This window comes from Xiphophorus couchianus, chromosome 3 (genome assembly GCF_001444195.1).
Source record: "Xiphophorus couchianus chromosome 3, X_couchianus-1.0, whole genome shotgun sequence".
NCBI lineage: Eukaryota > Metazoa > Chordata > Actinopteri > Cyprinodontiformes > Poeciliidae > Xiphophorus > Xiphophorus couchianus.
The window spans coordinates 13275249-13288477 of NC_040230.1; the positions used below are offsets into that span (position 1 = coordinate 13275249).

Here is a 13229-nt window from a genome sequence, read left to right on the forward strand (position 1 = left end):
TGTGGCAGTCTTCTTTCAGCCGGCTGACAGGGAGTGTGCAGCAACAGGTAGAGGGCAACAAGTAGCCAGCCATAAATCTGCATGACAAGGATTTTATTATTATTACACTTAAAATCTGCAGTGTTAGTCAGCTTTTAGTTCCATATGGTCATAAAAATATAAGTAACTTTTTTAAAACATAAATTGGGCTTGTATTCGCATTTTCAGTCATCTTCATTAAGTATTTACGTTTAACAGGTAACGTTGTCTACGCAGTTGGGTATTCCGGTAGAGTCTGCGCAATGCGGGTCGTACGTACGCAAATGCCGTAAATAGACCCAGACACCACTCGAAAATGGACCGTAAAACAGAAATAGGTTGGATTCAGAAATGCGCTCTTTTCGTACGCAGAGGCGTTGTGATCATTCAATAAGATTCGCACGGACTGTTTACAAACAGGAGCTCATAAGTTGCTTATTTGCGGCATCTGAGCTGGATCTGAGCCGCAACGTGCAGAAGGTAAGCGGAGCCGTGGTGGGTTCACAGCTGCTGCAGTGTTACGGAATGACCATATATGGGGTTGAACCAGATCATTTAGCTCTGATGGTAGCTGCGGGAAGCTAAAGCGAAAGGAAGCAAAATACACAATAATGGTACGACATAAATTAATCCATCATAATCCTCTGCTTAGCTTTCTTGATTTGCAATGCTATAACTGTTCATGCCGCACAAAAACGCAAAAATACATAAAATCATTTAAAATAATAAAAAAAAGTATATATATTTGTGTTAACCAGCCTGTCAGTCAGGCTAAACTGGGATTGAATGCATGTCCTAGCATAAGTTCAGTCTTTTCAAGTGTGTGCTTTTTAATCATGCATTCCTCACTAAAATGTGTTGCAGGCTCTCTGTTTACATGTGGTTGCTGGGCTTCACAACACACCACAGGTAGAGTCGGTGGTGCCAAGGGCCTCCTGTCAAAGCACAAACTCTGAACATGGTGAGGCTGGAGTTGGACCAGGTGGTAATGAGGAGGATGAAGGAGGACGACATTGAAGTAGTGAAAGCCCTTGTTAAGGTTAGCTGAGTTCCTTTCGTTTAAAAGCTATCTATATATTTTTTGTATGCTCTTTCAGTTTGAATCTTTTTCCTACCAGGAAGGCTGCGAGGGCACTGAGAACCGTCTCATCTTACACATCCTCACACGTCCACTCTGCCTTTTCATCCTGGCTGTTTTCTCCTCGATCCTGCGCTGCCTTGTTCACTCTTTCATCCTGGCCCTCGCTATCCCTGTGTTCCTGCTGATTGTTTTTCTCAAGATCACTATGCCACGGTCAACGGGGGTCCTGGGCAGCAGTCGCCCCTACTGGGACTACGTTGGCAGTAGCTACAGAGGCCAACAGGATGAGACGCTACAGAATCCTTACTGCAGGATCAGTGGGAAAACACCAGGAACAAAAAAGGTGATTATTGCCCAAAATAAGTTGTGTTTACTTAAATGTATATAAATGTTTTTATAGATTTTCATTTGTGTTCAGACATGTAGCTCATGTTATTGATTACCATGATCAAGATCAACATTGAGACAAGAAATAATATGATGCACAAGGCAGTCGAGAATGGTGCTGAAAGTTTCCAAAGAGTGATGAAATTCTCGCATGACAAATTGGCCACCCTAGAAAAAAAAATATTGCATAGTCTAAAAGCTCCAACTTCAGTTTCTAAAATGAAGATTTATATTATGATGTAAGGATGATGGTGTAAGGACAAATGTTTTCAGGTAGCAATAGCTCGGAGATCCCTCAAACTGGCCGCCCTGTGGAGCGCCAAGTCTATTAATAAAAACCGGTGATAAATGGCTACTTCTGACAAAATTTGTCATTTAAAACAATATTTCTGTATTACCCACACATCAGCAAAATAGCCTACGTTTTATTAGCCAGCCAAGCAAATAGACGTGCAAGTCTCACTTTAATACACACAGTTTGTTTTACTGATGGATGTTGCACCACAGTAATGTAGGTGTCAACGGTTTATTCTGAAGACAACATCTGTCACTCTATACGTCCATTCAAAGTTAGTTTCCCTACAACAACAAGTAAGTTGTCCCTAAAATGTCCCTTCAAGATTATGATGCATATTGACAACTGAATGAAAGATGAAGTATCACTCTTTTATTTGGCTCATGCACGGTGGAAAAATAAATCTTTCTTGCTGACATAGGATCTATTAAAACACAACACAGCTGCAAAGAAAACACATTTACTTACCTGAAAATCCCTGTAGGTGCACAAAAACAGCTATGGTTGCCTTGGTGGTCTGTCTGTTAACTCCCAACTTGAACTGTCTGTTTTGTGTCCTCTTTCCTCAGGTTTGGGTTATTATGTACCTTAATCCAAGATTCCATTTGTTTCATAATCTTGAGGCAAAAAGTATTTAAAGCAGAAAAACTGCTTTTGGGGGAGTGAGGACAAATCAATGAATCATTTCCTGTGTACACTCTCTTTGTAGAAGGGGTGTTCACTACATGTTTTTGTTGTGTCACCGATAAGCGGCCACACATCTGTTCAGCATGCCCCAGTTGAAAAGAAAACAGTCTCTTCTCCGTTTAAGGGCTTCAAGATGGTGGGGTAACGAATGCTATGTCATCATAATTATATGAAAGAGCATTTACTTTGATAAACAATGCAGAGACTTGATTTGTGTTTCATGCTTTTAGGTTTTTCAAGGACTTCTGTCTCTAAAATACGGTGCTATCTGGTCATTAGCATTTGCATCCGAACATCGCACGCGTGTAAAATCTCATTTTTTGTTCAGCAACGGCGCAGACTTGGATGCAAAGACAAAGACAAGGAAACATCATCAGAGAAGATCACTGCAGAGAGAGAGCAAGCAGCAGGTCAGGTGTGGGTGGCAGACTGCGAAGGGGATATCGTGGGCTGCGTCTTCCGTGAGAGCGAGACACGTCCGAGTGTGAGGAGGATCTGCAGGCTTGTGACGGGCTGCTGGTACCGCAGGGAGGGTCTGGGTCGTCTTCTGGTCCAGAGTCTGGAACTGAAGGAGAGGGAGAGCGGCGCACGTAGGGTGTACGCACACATACCCTACCCGTCCAAAGTAGGCGAAGCCTTCTTCAGGAAAGTGGGCTATCGGCAGCCTGGTGAGGCTGATGAAGAAGATGACGATGAGATGAAGAACGAGACCCCAGAGAGAGGTTTTATGGGGTACCCTCTCACTAAGGTGTTCTACAAAGACTTGTGATTGACAATCGAGTCAAGGCAATTAGAATAACGGCACGTTTACTTGTTAACCCTTGAATTATGCGATATTAATGAAAGTATTTATTTATCATGTGCGTCGGCGCTATTTAATTTTAAATGACATCTCCATTTTGATAAAGCAATCGGTTTCTCTTTGTTTATTCATGCAAAAAAGACATTGCGAAGTCTGAGATGTGCTGTACTTTGCACTCGTTTGATCAAGTAAATCATTTCTGTCAAGTCTGTTTCTTTGTCTTGCATCCACGCGTCTCTTTTGTGAAGCTCCTCAACGCAACAATGCAATGCATTTGAACGACTGAAGGCGTTCGCTCTGGTGTGAAACGATAGAGATGTGTAGGTGTTTGTACAGTTACTGTAGAGGAAGTGTGTGTGGTTTATGTGAATGTGCAGAATTTATCTTCGATCTCAGGGCTCGTCTGTTGCTGCTCACCTTCACACTCACAGAGATTGTGACTCTGCAGAAACAACCGATGCTCCCTTTTGTTTCTTTAATCCTTGCAGTTTTGTTACATTTTAGATATTGATCAACAGGTTTTATATTAATTCTTAAATGTTTGTGGTATTCAAAGGTTTCTTCATATTTTTTCATGTTAAAGTAAGCTCAATCTCGTTTTACCATATCAGTGAAATGTTGCAACACTTGTAACCAGAGGCAATAACTGTTTGATACCTTTTGAAAGTATTCACACCCCTTGAGCTTTTACATATTTTATCACATCAAAATCATACATTGTGGTATATAAGGATTTTTCATGTGACAGACAAACTCAAGATGTCACACAACTGAGAAGGAGGAGGAGAATGATGCATGTCTTTTATGAATTTTTGCAATTAAAAATCTAAAAACAAGTGTGCTATGCCTTCATTTCTAGTCATGCCCTCCACAAATCTGGTCAGAAACGTAGCCAGAAGAAGGCAAACAAAAAGGTTTTCAGGTCATACAAGCCTGAAATTGAACTTTCTGACCTAGATGCAGACACTGTTTGTTCTGAAAAACTACCACTGCAGATGAACTGGAAGTCTGCATCTCTGTGATTAAAAACTTGGAGGCAGCACCCTTCTGTGGAGATGTTTTCCTTTATCTGGGTGAGGAAAAATGGAAACCTGCCGGAGGATGCAAAAGACATGAGATGGAGGTTCACCTTCCGGCCACGAAACCTAAGCAAAAAGTCAAATCAATGACGGGATGGGTTATATACAAGTTTATTTATTTTAAATATCTCTGTATAAAATGGCCAAGTCAAAGTCGTCACTACAATCCAAAAAGGAATCTTTGAAAAGGCTTACAAATGGCTGCCTACAGACATTCTCCATCCATTCTAACCAAGCTTGAACTGTTTTGCAAAGAAGAAAGGACAAAAATTTCAGCCCTGCTGCTTCACAATCATGCACTGGTTGATGTTGGCCTATAATACAAAACACTAGAGAAACGCATTAAAGTTCATGGTTATAACATATAAAGAAATGAAAAAAATGTTCAAGAGGTATGAATACTTTTGTAAGGCAGATCGTGTATGATTTTAAGGATAAATGTTGCAGCTCGTGATTGCCACAACATTGTAAAGATTAATTCCGAATATTGCAGGTTATAACCTGGTTTCCTTTTTGATTGTTTATAATTTACAGATTAAAGTGCAATGCAATAAACATATATACATAAGGTCTCTGAGTTAGGCGTGAGTGTGGTTTGCAGGTGACTGTCAGCTTATGTGAGAGTGAAAATGCACGCAACCCTCCCCCCTGCCTGAGGCTAACCTTAATATGGTTAGCAGCCCTCATGTTTTCCTCAATGCGAATCTACCCTCCTCCTAACCACAGACATTGTCAATGCAGCGTCAGTGCGGCACCAGTAAACACCACAGGATGTCTATACAATGCACGCGTGTGTGAGAAGAAGGTATTTGACACCTGGTGTGGAGACAAAAATAGGCCCCAAGTGAAATGCAAACTCATGCATGCTTCAAAATGCTTTAAAAAGTGCAAATGAGAAAGATTAGGAAATAGTGAATACAGTGTTGAATCCATAAAGTTGTGCATCCTTGAAGCAATTTGCATTAAAAAAAACAACATAAATTTAAACTCGATTGTCACAAAAAGCCACTTTTTACTGTAGCTATAATCTCAAAATTAGTCAAACCTTTCACGACTAGCATCTTTAGTGTTTACTACACCGACCGTTAGCTGTTATGACCTGCTGCACACTTGATTCATGGATGACACCAGCTTCTGGCTGCATTCCTGAGGGAATGCAGCCCTCTGCATTGGCGAACTAGACATTCATTAATATTCTTGGGTTTGTGTGCTGACAGCAAACGTTTCGAATCCCTTCAGAGATTCTTAATGAACTACGAGTCAATTGTAATCCTAAATGCTCTACTATCTGCTAGAACATTTTCTAAAACAAAAGCTGGATGGAAACAAAACGGCCCCACCCAAGGCATCACTGAGCCACTACCATGCGTCACTGTAGGTACCATGTTCTTTTCCATGTTTCATTCTTCCTCCTCCTCCTTCTCTTCTCAGATTGATCTGAGAAGAGAAGGTCCAGTTTTATTGCTCCACACAACAGAATCCTCAAACCTCACAGGCTTGTTTTAATAGTCTTGAACAAATTGTAGCTCAATTTTCTGGTTGTTAATGGTGAGTTGCAGTGCAGTCCTTGAAGTTCAGGCTCGGCACATTTCATGTTGTGCTTTACTCTGCAAACCGAAACTCACCACTTGGTGCATGTCTTTTGTAATCAGTGGAGGCTTTTTGACCACCTGAATCCTAAGGAAACTGGCTGCAGCCCTTGATAGCGTCTCATCTTCCAGGTTTAGGTGGTGTAATGACTCTTCCTTTAACTTTAAACTTTAGCAAAATACTTTCAGCTATTCTTTTGAATCCTTTTATTTCTTTGTGCAAGGCAACAATCCTTTTTCTTCCTAGACAATTTTCTTTCCATATTTCTGATATGGAATAAAACATTATGAACAGCATTCCAGGTATTTTGAAATGTAACATCTCTAGCAAATGTTGCTAAAGATGGCCTGGATTAGTTGCGCCATGGCTGATTATTCAGGAGGTATGAATAGTTTTCAGACAGCAGCATTGAAAGTAGTATTTAGAGTTGAATAAAATCATTACTATTTAAATGGTCTATATGTAATTTATATAATGTACATATATTTTGTAATTTAGAGTTTTTGACAAACAAAATTTGTAGTTGAAGTTGAACAATTTTAGCTGCAATTGTAACAAATTCATCTGCTTTGTATCTTCTTCTACAAACAAAAGTACCGGTACTTTAAAAAAAATTATTTTCAACACTTTTTGTTCAGCATCAGATAATTTCCTCATTACTGTCAAACTGCAGACACCTGTAAACTGGGCTTCTACCCGCCAGATATGTAGCTATTATTGTTGTCAGGAAACAGATGTGAGTTCACACACTGGAAAGAAAGTCTGTTTGTAACTGTGGTCATATGCGTCTGCACGGTATGGCAGTGTGTGTGTGTGTGTGTGTGTGTGTGTGTGTGTGTGTGTGTGTGTGTGTGTGTGTGTGTGTGTGTGTGTGTGTGTGTGCGTGCGTGCAGGGTGTGGGCGGGTGGGTTTCGGAAAATATGACTTGGCATTTCTTACACTCGCTTTCTCCCCTTCTGACTTCAGGTTAAATGTACATGTCTAGCCATTCTAGAGTACCCCTGAAAAAAAATTTAAAAAAATAAAACAGTGCACGAGAGGGGCTGGAAATAGTGCATGTGAGCGTTCACGTGTGACTGAGATATGACCTTGGTCAACTGCGGTGGAGCCCAGAGAACTGGGTGGGAAGTGGTTACATACAGTCTGACATTAAATGAGCTCCTTGAAGTTGAAAAGGGACCAATGCACACAAGTTTAATGTGCGGAGACATTAAGAAACGTGCACTGTCAGAGTAATGCAATAAGATGTGAGGTCGCTCAGAGCATGCAGACGCACAAGCATGAATCACTCTAAATTTGGGGGCACCACACAATCGTTGGATAAATTGGATAAATTTGTTCCAGATGATGTATAACATATAGACAGTGTTAATGACATGGCCGCACAGATGAGCTCCAAAAACAGCCACCCTGGGAAACGGTGAATTCCCCCAACCGCAGAGTACACGACAGGGTAAGGGGAGTCATGGGAAAGCAGCATGGCTGCAGGCAGTGCCACTGAGCAAACGGACCGAGCTGAGGAGCTAAAACAGACGGAGCAAAGGAAACATGAGAGCAAAATAATACAAAGTCTGGCACCTGGCTGGTAAAGCATCTGAAAGTTCAAAGGCAAACTGTGGCTGGTCAGCTGGATGGATGACCGGTCCAGTAGACACGTAGGGTGAGGAAGGCTGATTAAAGCCTTGCTACTCAGCCTGACACAGTTTGGGAAAACCCAGATCTGTCTGGGAACGACTGAGGAAGTGGCGGTGGAGGGGTGCAAGCTAGGTGGAAAATTTTAATGGGAGGAGGGCTAAGTTACAGATCAAGGTGAGGAAGGTTTTTTTTATTCCTTCTGTGATCTGGGAAAACCTTAGGGTGGAAGTCAGTGGTCAAGGCTTGGAAAGTTTTCAGGGAGCTGGCTCATTTTCTGACGTTTGTGAGAAACCAGAGTCTACAAAAAACGTCAAACACTCCTCCCATGTGTGGTCTTAGGGATTATTCAATAAAATCTGCAAAGTGCCGAAATGAAATTACATTTTTGCTGTCTAAGCTGCAGGTGCATCATGGAAAGTTAATTTATCTCAGTGAAAAAAATGAAACTATAGGGGTAACTAGAATAAGTTGAATCAAAGGGTAAGTAGAGCCACCCCTTATAACTAGTGAACAGTAACTAACTATTTGTAACTAAATAGTTAGTAGTAAGGCATCATTTAATGAAGTTTGTGAAGGTAAGAGCCTCATGGGTAAAGTGGTTAGACTTTTCTTTCTTAAAGACCGTTTTTCACCCTTGAAAGTGAATTTAGTCCATCATAAGTTTCAAAAGAATTGTGTTTACCATAATAGACATTTTAATTTTGTTTTACTTATCAATTGTGCAATGTGTGAGCTACATCTACATCATGAGATCATAAAAGATTTTAGTTGTGGGCACAAATAAATTCGAAATGGTAGCTTTTGGGTAAGTTGAGCCAATCGCTAAATCAGCTTGTGGCTCTGCTCTGGTGTTAGTGAACGTCTTGGTCATCACAACAATGCCCATTGTTTCTCTATGAAGAACATAGACGACATGGTCTTTAAAACAAATACTGGTACCTTTGGCAGGATGAGCAGGCAACAAATCCTGGGCTTTGCTTCAAAATTCCTTCAAAGCTGTATGTATCACTTGTCTTGTGCACCTTTTTCAATTAAACTTTTTCCTTCCTCTAAATTTTCCATCAACATTCAATAAACATGGGACAACCTTAACGGTGACCTTTTATGATTTTCCTTAGTGTCGGAACGCCTTGCTGCTGGACAAATTGTCTACTTCATGATTGCGTGGGCTGGATAATATTTCTGCTCTAAAAACATTTTTTAATTGGTCTTAATTGTTTTCTGAGAAACAGACAATTCTGAAATCAACAAAAACATAAAACACCACGTAATGAATACAACACACTGTACAACATTGTCTTTTTAAATAAATTAACTTTTCAATGATTTTCCATTTTATTGAGAAGCATTTGCGAAAGTAAGTTTCTCAAATTGCTTGATGAACTCATGTCACTTAAACCAAAATGGAATTTTAAAAGAAGATAATTACAACTACAAATAAATTAAAGCTTCAATATTTTACAACAGAAAACAGTTAACCAACCATCTGTTCTATATAACGCCCCCCCAAACTCACTTTGAAAAATGTCTTTGACCAACCAGCAGCTGCCTTTGCTTGATGCAGGATGTTTATGTTTGGAGGTATAGGTTCTCAGTTCCCTCCTTTTAACCCCCTCAGCACACACACACACACACACGCCCGCACACGCACGCACACATGCACGCACACATGCACGCCCACGCACGCACACACACAATTGCACACACAAACACACACACACTTTCACTCTTTCTCATTTACCTCCATTTAATACCCACGCCTGACAAGTGACAAGGCAAAGCGCGGCTTTTGAAATGATTACAAAGCTAGACAGGTGAGCAAAATGGATGAATTCTGTTAATACTTTACATCTTCATCTCTGTTTTGTCATTTAGAGTACGCAAACCGTTAAAGGGAAACTCTAACTGAGAAGTTAGAGTTAAAGGGAAAAAATAAATCGGGAAGTTTTAATTCTTTTTTTAAATACATTTATTACACGACCACACTTTGATGCTAATTTATGGTTATTAAATAGAGCAAAATCAAGGTTTCAGTATTAATAACTGCTGAACAACTGTCTTGGTTTCACTAAAAGTTGTGAAACTGAGAATGAGAAAAAGTTTTGGTAGTGAATGTTAGCTGTTGTTCCACTGCCCATAACACCTAATTTAGTTAACCACAGATTTTACATGACTTTCTTACTCTAACTTCTCAGATTAAAATTTAAACCAGCGGCTCCTCTCAATGATTCATTGAGCTCCAGACCTGATTTGGCGGTGGATTTTACTGTAATAGCATATCTGCAAATGACTAATGAGCTGCACACCATAACACGATGAGTCATTTATTTGATGCTTTGAAAAAGCATCTATAGCCTGTTTAGTGTTAAGCTTGTCACACATCGCTTCAGCTTAAATCTTTCCCCATTTTTCACAGGGTACTATTACCCAAAAAAAAATTCATCTATCATTACAAGAACATGCGCTGGGCAAGAGGTCGATGTGAGACATACCTCTGCTTTGTGGTGAAGAAGCGAGTGGGACCAGACTCCCTGTCCTTTGACTTTGGACATCTCCGCAACCGCAACAACTGTCATGTGGAGGTAAGTTATCAGATGATGTTGTTCAGGTGCAAGACAGAGTGACGAATTATGAACTTGTGGTTGCACACATTTATCAGCATGTTAAGAAATTATTTTTAACAAAATCGCAAAAGAAAGAACTAATAGCACCTCTACTGTTATTACATTTTCATCAGGACATTGCTTAGTCTTTTTCTGTAACATTTCATATGTTTGGAGCAGAACAAGTCCTGAATTCTCTCAAATCTTTTTTTCTTTACAATTCAGATTATCAATAGGATTCAATTCTGGTGGCTGAACTGGCCTCAGCTGTACCTTATTTTTTTGGTATACATTTTGGATGGTTATCCTGACCTTCCTGATGATGACCCATTTTTAGTTTTCAGAGTCCAGATTTTTATTTGAAATGTCCTGGTATTAAAAAGAGCTTAAGTAGCCTTGCTCTAGAAAGGTTTGCACTCATATTTACTTCACCGCATGCTGTGTGTGACGTCACATCTTCCTCTGGTCATGAGTTTTATAGCGGTTGCGTTACATTTATAATTTTAGTCTTACCTGATAAGACTAAAATCAGGTCCAATTAAACTTCCAGTAGAGTGTAGAAAACTCCATATGTTCATGTTTGTAATGGTAGGACAGAACAGATTTTTTGACTTGAATGTAACTATGGGCAATTTTAGGTAAGAAGCTATTTTCTTGTAGCATCTCCTGACGTGTGAACTGCAACTTACATCTACCTAATTTGAATGGTATGTTCTCTTGTCTTTCCCATTTTACCGAGTGGCCAAGAGAATTGAGCCTCTGTGTCACTTTACTTTTATACACCAGGACTACAAAAGATCCAGTATAACAAACGTTCCTAGAAACTATAATCAACTTAATGGAACTAAAGTATGTGTTGTTTTTGAAGAGATTGTGTGAGGTTATTGTGCGACTGGGCCGTTTATGATAATTGTTCCAATGTAGGAATGGATCTCCATCAGAATAATAAAATTAAATGTACATGACAAAACAGAACATATCTTGTGTGGATCACTGCCCAAGACGGAGTTAAAGTAATTGTGAATTTTGTTTGTTATTGCTCCTATCATATCTTTATCTTATTCCTTTACGTTTGTAGCTGCTGTTCCTGCGCCACCTGGGAGCGTTGTGCCCTGGCCTGTGGGGTTATGGAGTCACTGGTGAGAGAAAAGTCAGCTACTCCATCACCTGGTTTTGCTCCTGGTCTCCCTGTGCAAACTGCTCCTTCCGACTGGCTCAGTTCCTCCACCAGACCCCCAACCTCCGCCTCAGGATCTTTGTATCCCGGCTTTATTTCTGTGACTTGGAGGACAGCCGTGAAAGAGAGGGACTTAGAATGCTGAAAAAAGCTGGCGTGCACATCACAGTCATGAGTTACAAAGGTCAGGGTTTACATTTGTATGAAACCGATTTAACAAAACTGGGAATAAGATTTTTCTCTAGATTTTATGTCCTTTATTTTTATTAAATTGATTCTTTTTGTTGTAAAACTCCCTTAGATTACTTTTACTGCTGGCAGACCTTTGTGGCAAAAAGTCAAAGCAAGTTCAAGCCGTGGGATGGGCTGCACCAAAACTGTATCCGGCTGACAAGGAAACTCAACCGCATACTTCAGGTTCAATTTTTAACACACAATGTCTGTGATTCACAAATCCAAAATTAAACTTTAAACTAATCAAAATGTTCTTTTCTTCTCTCTTAGCCATGTGAGACAGAAGATTTAAGAGATGCCTTCAGGCTTCTTGGACTGTGAAATATTTTCCTGACTCCCTCTGGTGCTCCCATTACGCATTATTATCCCATTACAAAAGAGAGAATTAAATGTTGTCTATCACTACAGGAAACTGCAAAACTGAGAAATGATTAAAAAAAAACCTGAGAAAAAAAATGCTTTAAAGTTGTAGCAAGGCCAATATTAGGGAGCTTCTGCTTGCTGTTTCTGTGGCAAAATGAAAATGTGAAAATAAAATAGACAAAAACATACAGTTCTGTGTTACTGCTGTGCATTTATATTGATCATAGTTCTTGTTAATTGCTGCTAATATTTTACACACTATTCTGTGTAGGATAATTCAATAAACTGATAATAGTAATTACAATGAAAATATCTTAAGATACAACAAAATTAAGCTGAGATATTCTATATGAAGTTTCAAAGATGGGTTTGCAGATTTTATATAAACAGAGGGTAAAATACCAACACATAACGTTTTGTAATCATTGTTTTCACCAGCCAGAATAAGAAGTTTGTTTGATTCGATCTCATCAGCATTCAGTCATTCAGCTCTACAGATAACTGGTAACGGATCACTTATTTGATTCAGGTGTGTTTAGTACCTCTTGAGGACTGGACATGGGCACTGTCAAAAACACCTGATGACAGTTGCTGCCAAGGGTGGTACATCCAATTATGAGGTTTAGGTGCACTTTTTTTTTTTTTTTTTTTGCAAAAGTCATGTTTGCTTTGTCCTGGGTTCGATTCCCGGCCGGGGTCTTTCTGCATGGAGTTTGCATGTTCTCCCTGTGCATGCGTGGGTTCTCTCCGGGTACTCCGGCTTCCTCCCACAGTCCAAAAACATGACTGTCAGGTCAATTGGTTTCTCTAAAATTCTCCCTAGGTGTGAGTGTGTGTGTGCAGGGTTGTTTGTCCTGTATGTCTCTGTGTTGCCCTGCGACAGACTGGCGACCTGTCCAGGGTGAACCCCGCCTCTCGCCCGGAACGTAGCTGGAGATGGGCACCAGCAACCCTCCCGACCCCATTAGGGACAAGGGTGAACAGAAAATGGATGGATGGATGGATGTTTGCTTTGTTTTATTCTTAATAAATTAAATTAGAAATTTAAAACAGCATGTTGTGTCTAATCTGGTTATCTTTGTTATAGCTCACATAAATGTTATTTGAAACATTTAAGTTTCAAATAAACTTAAATGACAAAAAACAAGAAAACAACAGGAAAGTTTTCTGAAAACCTCAGATTGGCTTCTTTAAATCAAGACTGACAACATTATTGTTTTCTGCAACTTTCCAATAAATACCAAATATTGTTTTAAAAAACTATTTGCTTTACAGTTT

At 39.8% G+C, this 13229-nt stretch overlaps 2 protein-coding genes across 3 annotated transcripts; both read left to right on the top strand.

Moving 5' to 3' along the window:
* Positions 1-283: 283 nt before the first annotated feature.
* Positions 284-4919, top strand: nat14 (N-acetyltransferase 14 (GCN5-related, putative)). Of its 2 annotated transcripts, none has more exons than XM_028013650.1 (4): positions 284-498; positions 883-1057; positions 1137-1442; positions 2797-4919. In XM_028013650.1, exons 2-4 carry the CDS (start codon positions 977-979, stop codon positions 3235-3237), a joined length of 828 nt encoding a protein of 275 aa, XP_027869451.1. In that variant the 5' UTR covers positions 284-498; positions 883-976; the 3' UTR covers positions 3238-4919. The 2 variants fall into 2 exon arrangements, with proteins under 2 accessions (XP_027869451.1, XP_027869452.1); XM_028013651.1 differs by lacking the exon at positions 284-498 and adding an exon at positions 509-632.
* A 3446-nt stretch (positions 4920-8365) lies between these two features.
* aicda (activation-induced cytidine deaminase) lies at positions 8366-12192 on the top strand. The gene is made up of 5 exons (XM_028013376.1): positions 8366-8379; positions 9991-10156; positions 11256-11538; positions 11656-11771; positions 11859-12192. Exons 1-5 carry the CDS (start codon positions 8366-8368, stop codon positions 11907-11909), a joined length of 630 nt encoding a protein of 209 aa, XP_027869177.1. The 3' UTR covers positions 11910-12192.
* Positions 12193-13229: the final 1037 nt, after the last annotated feature.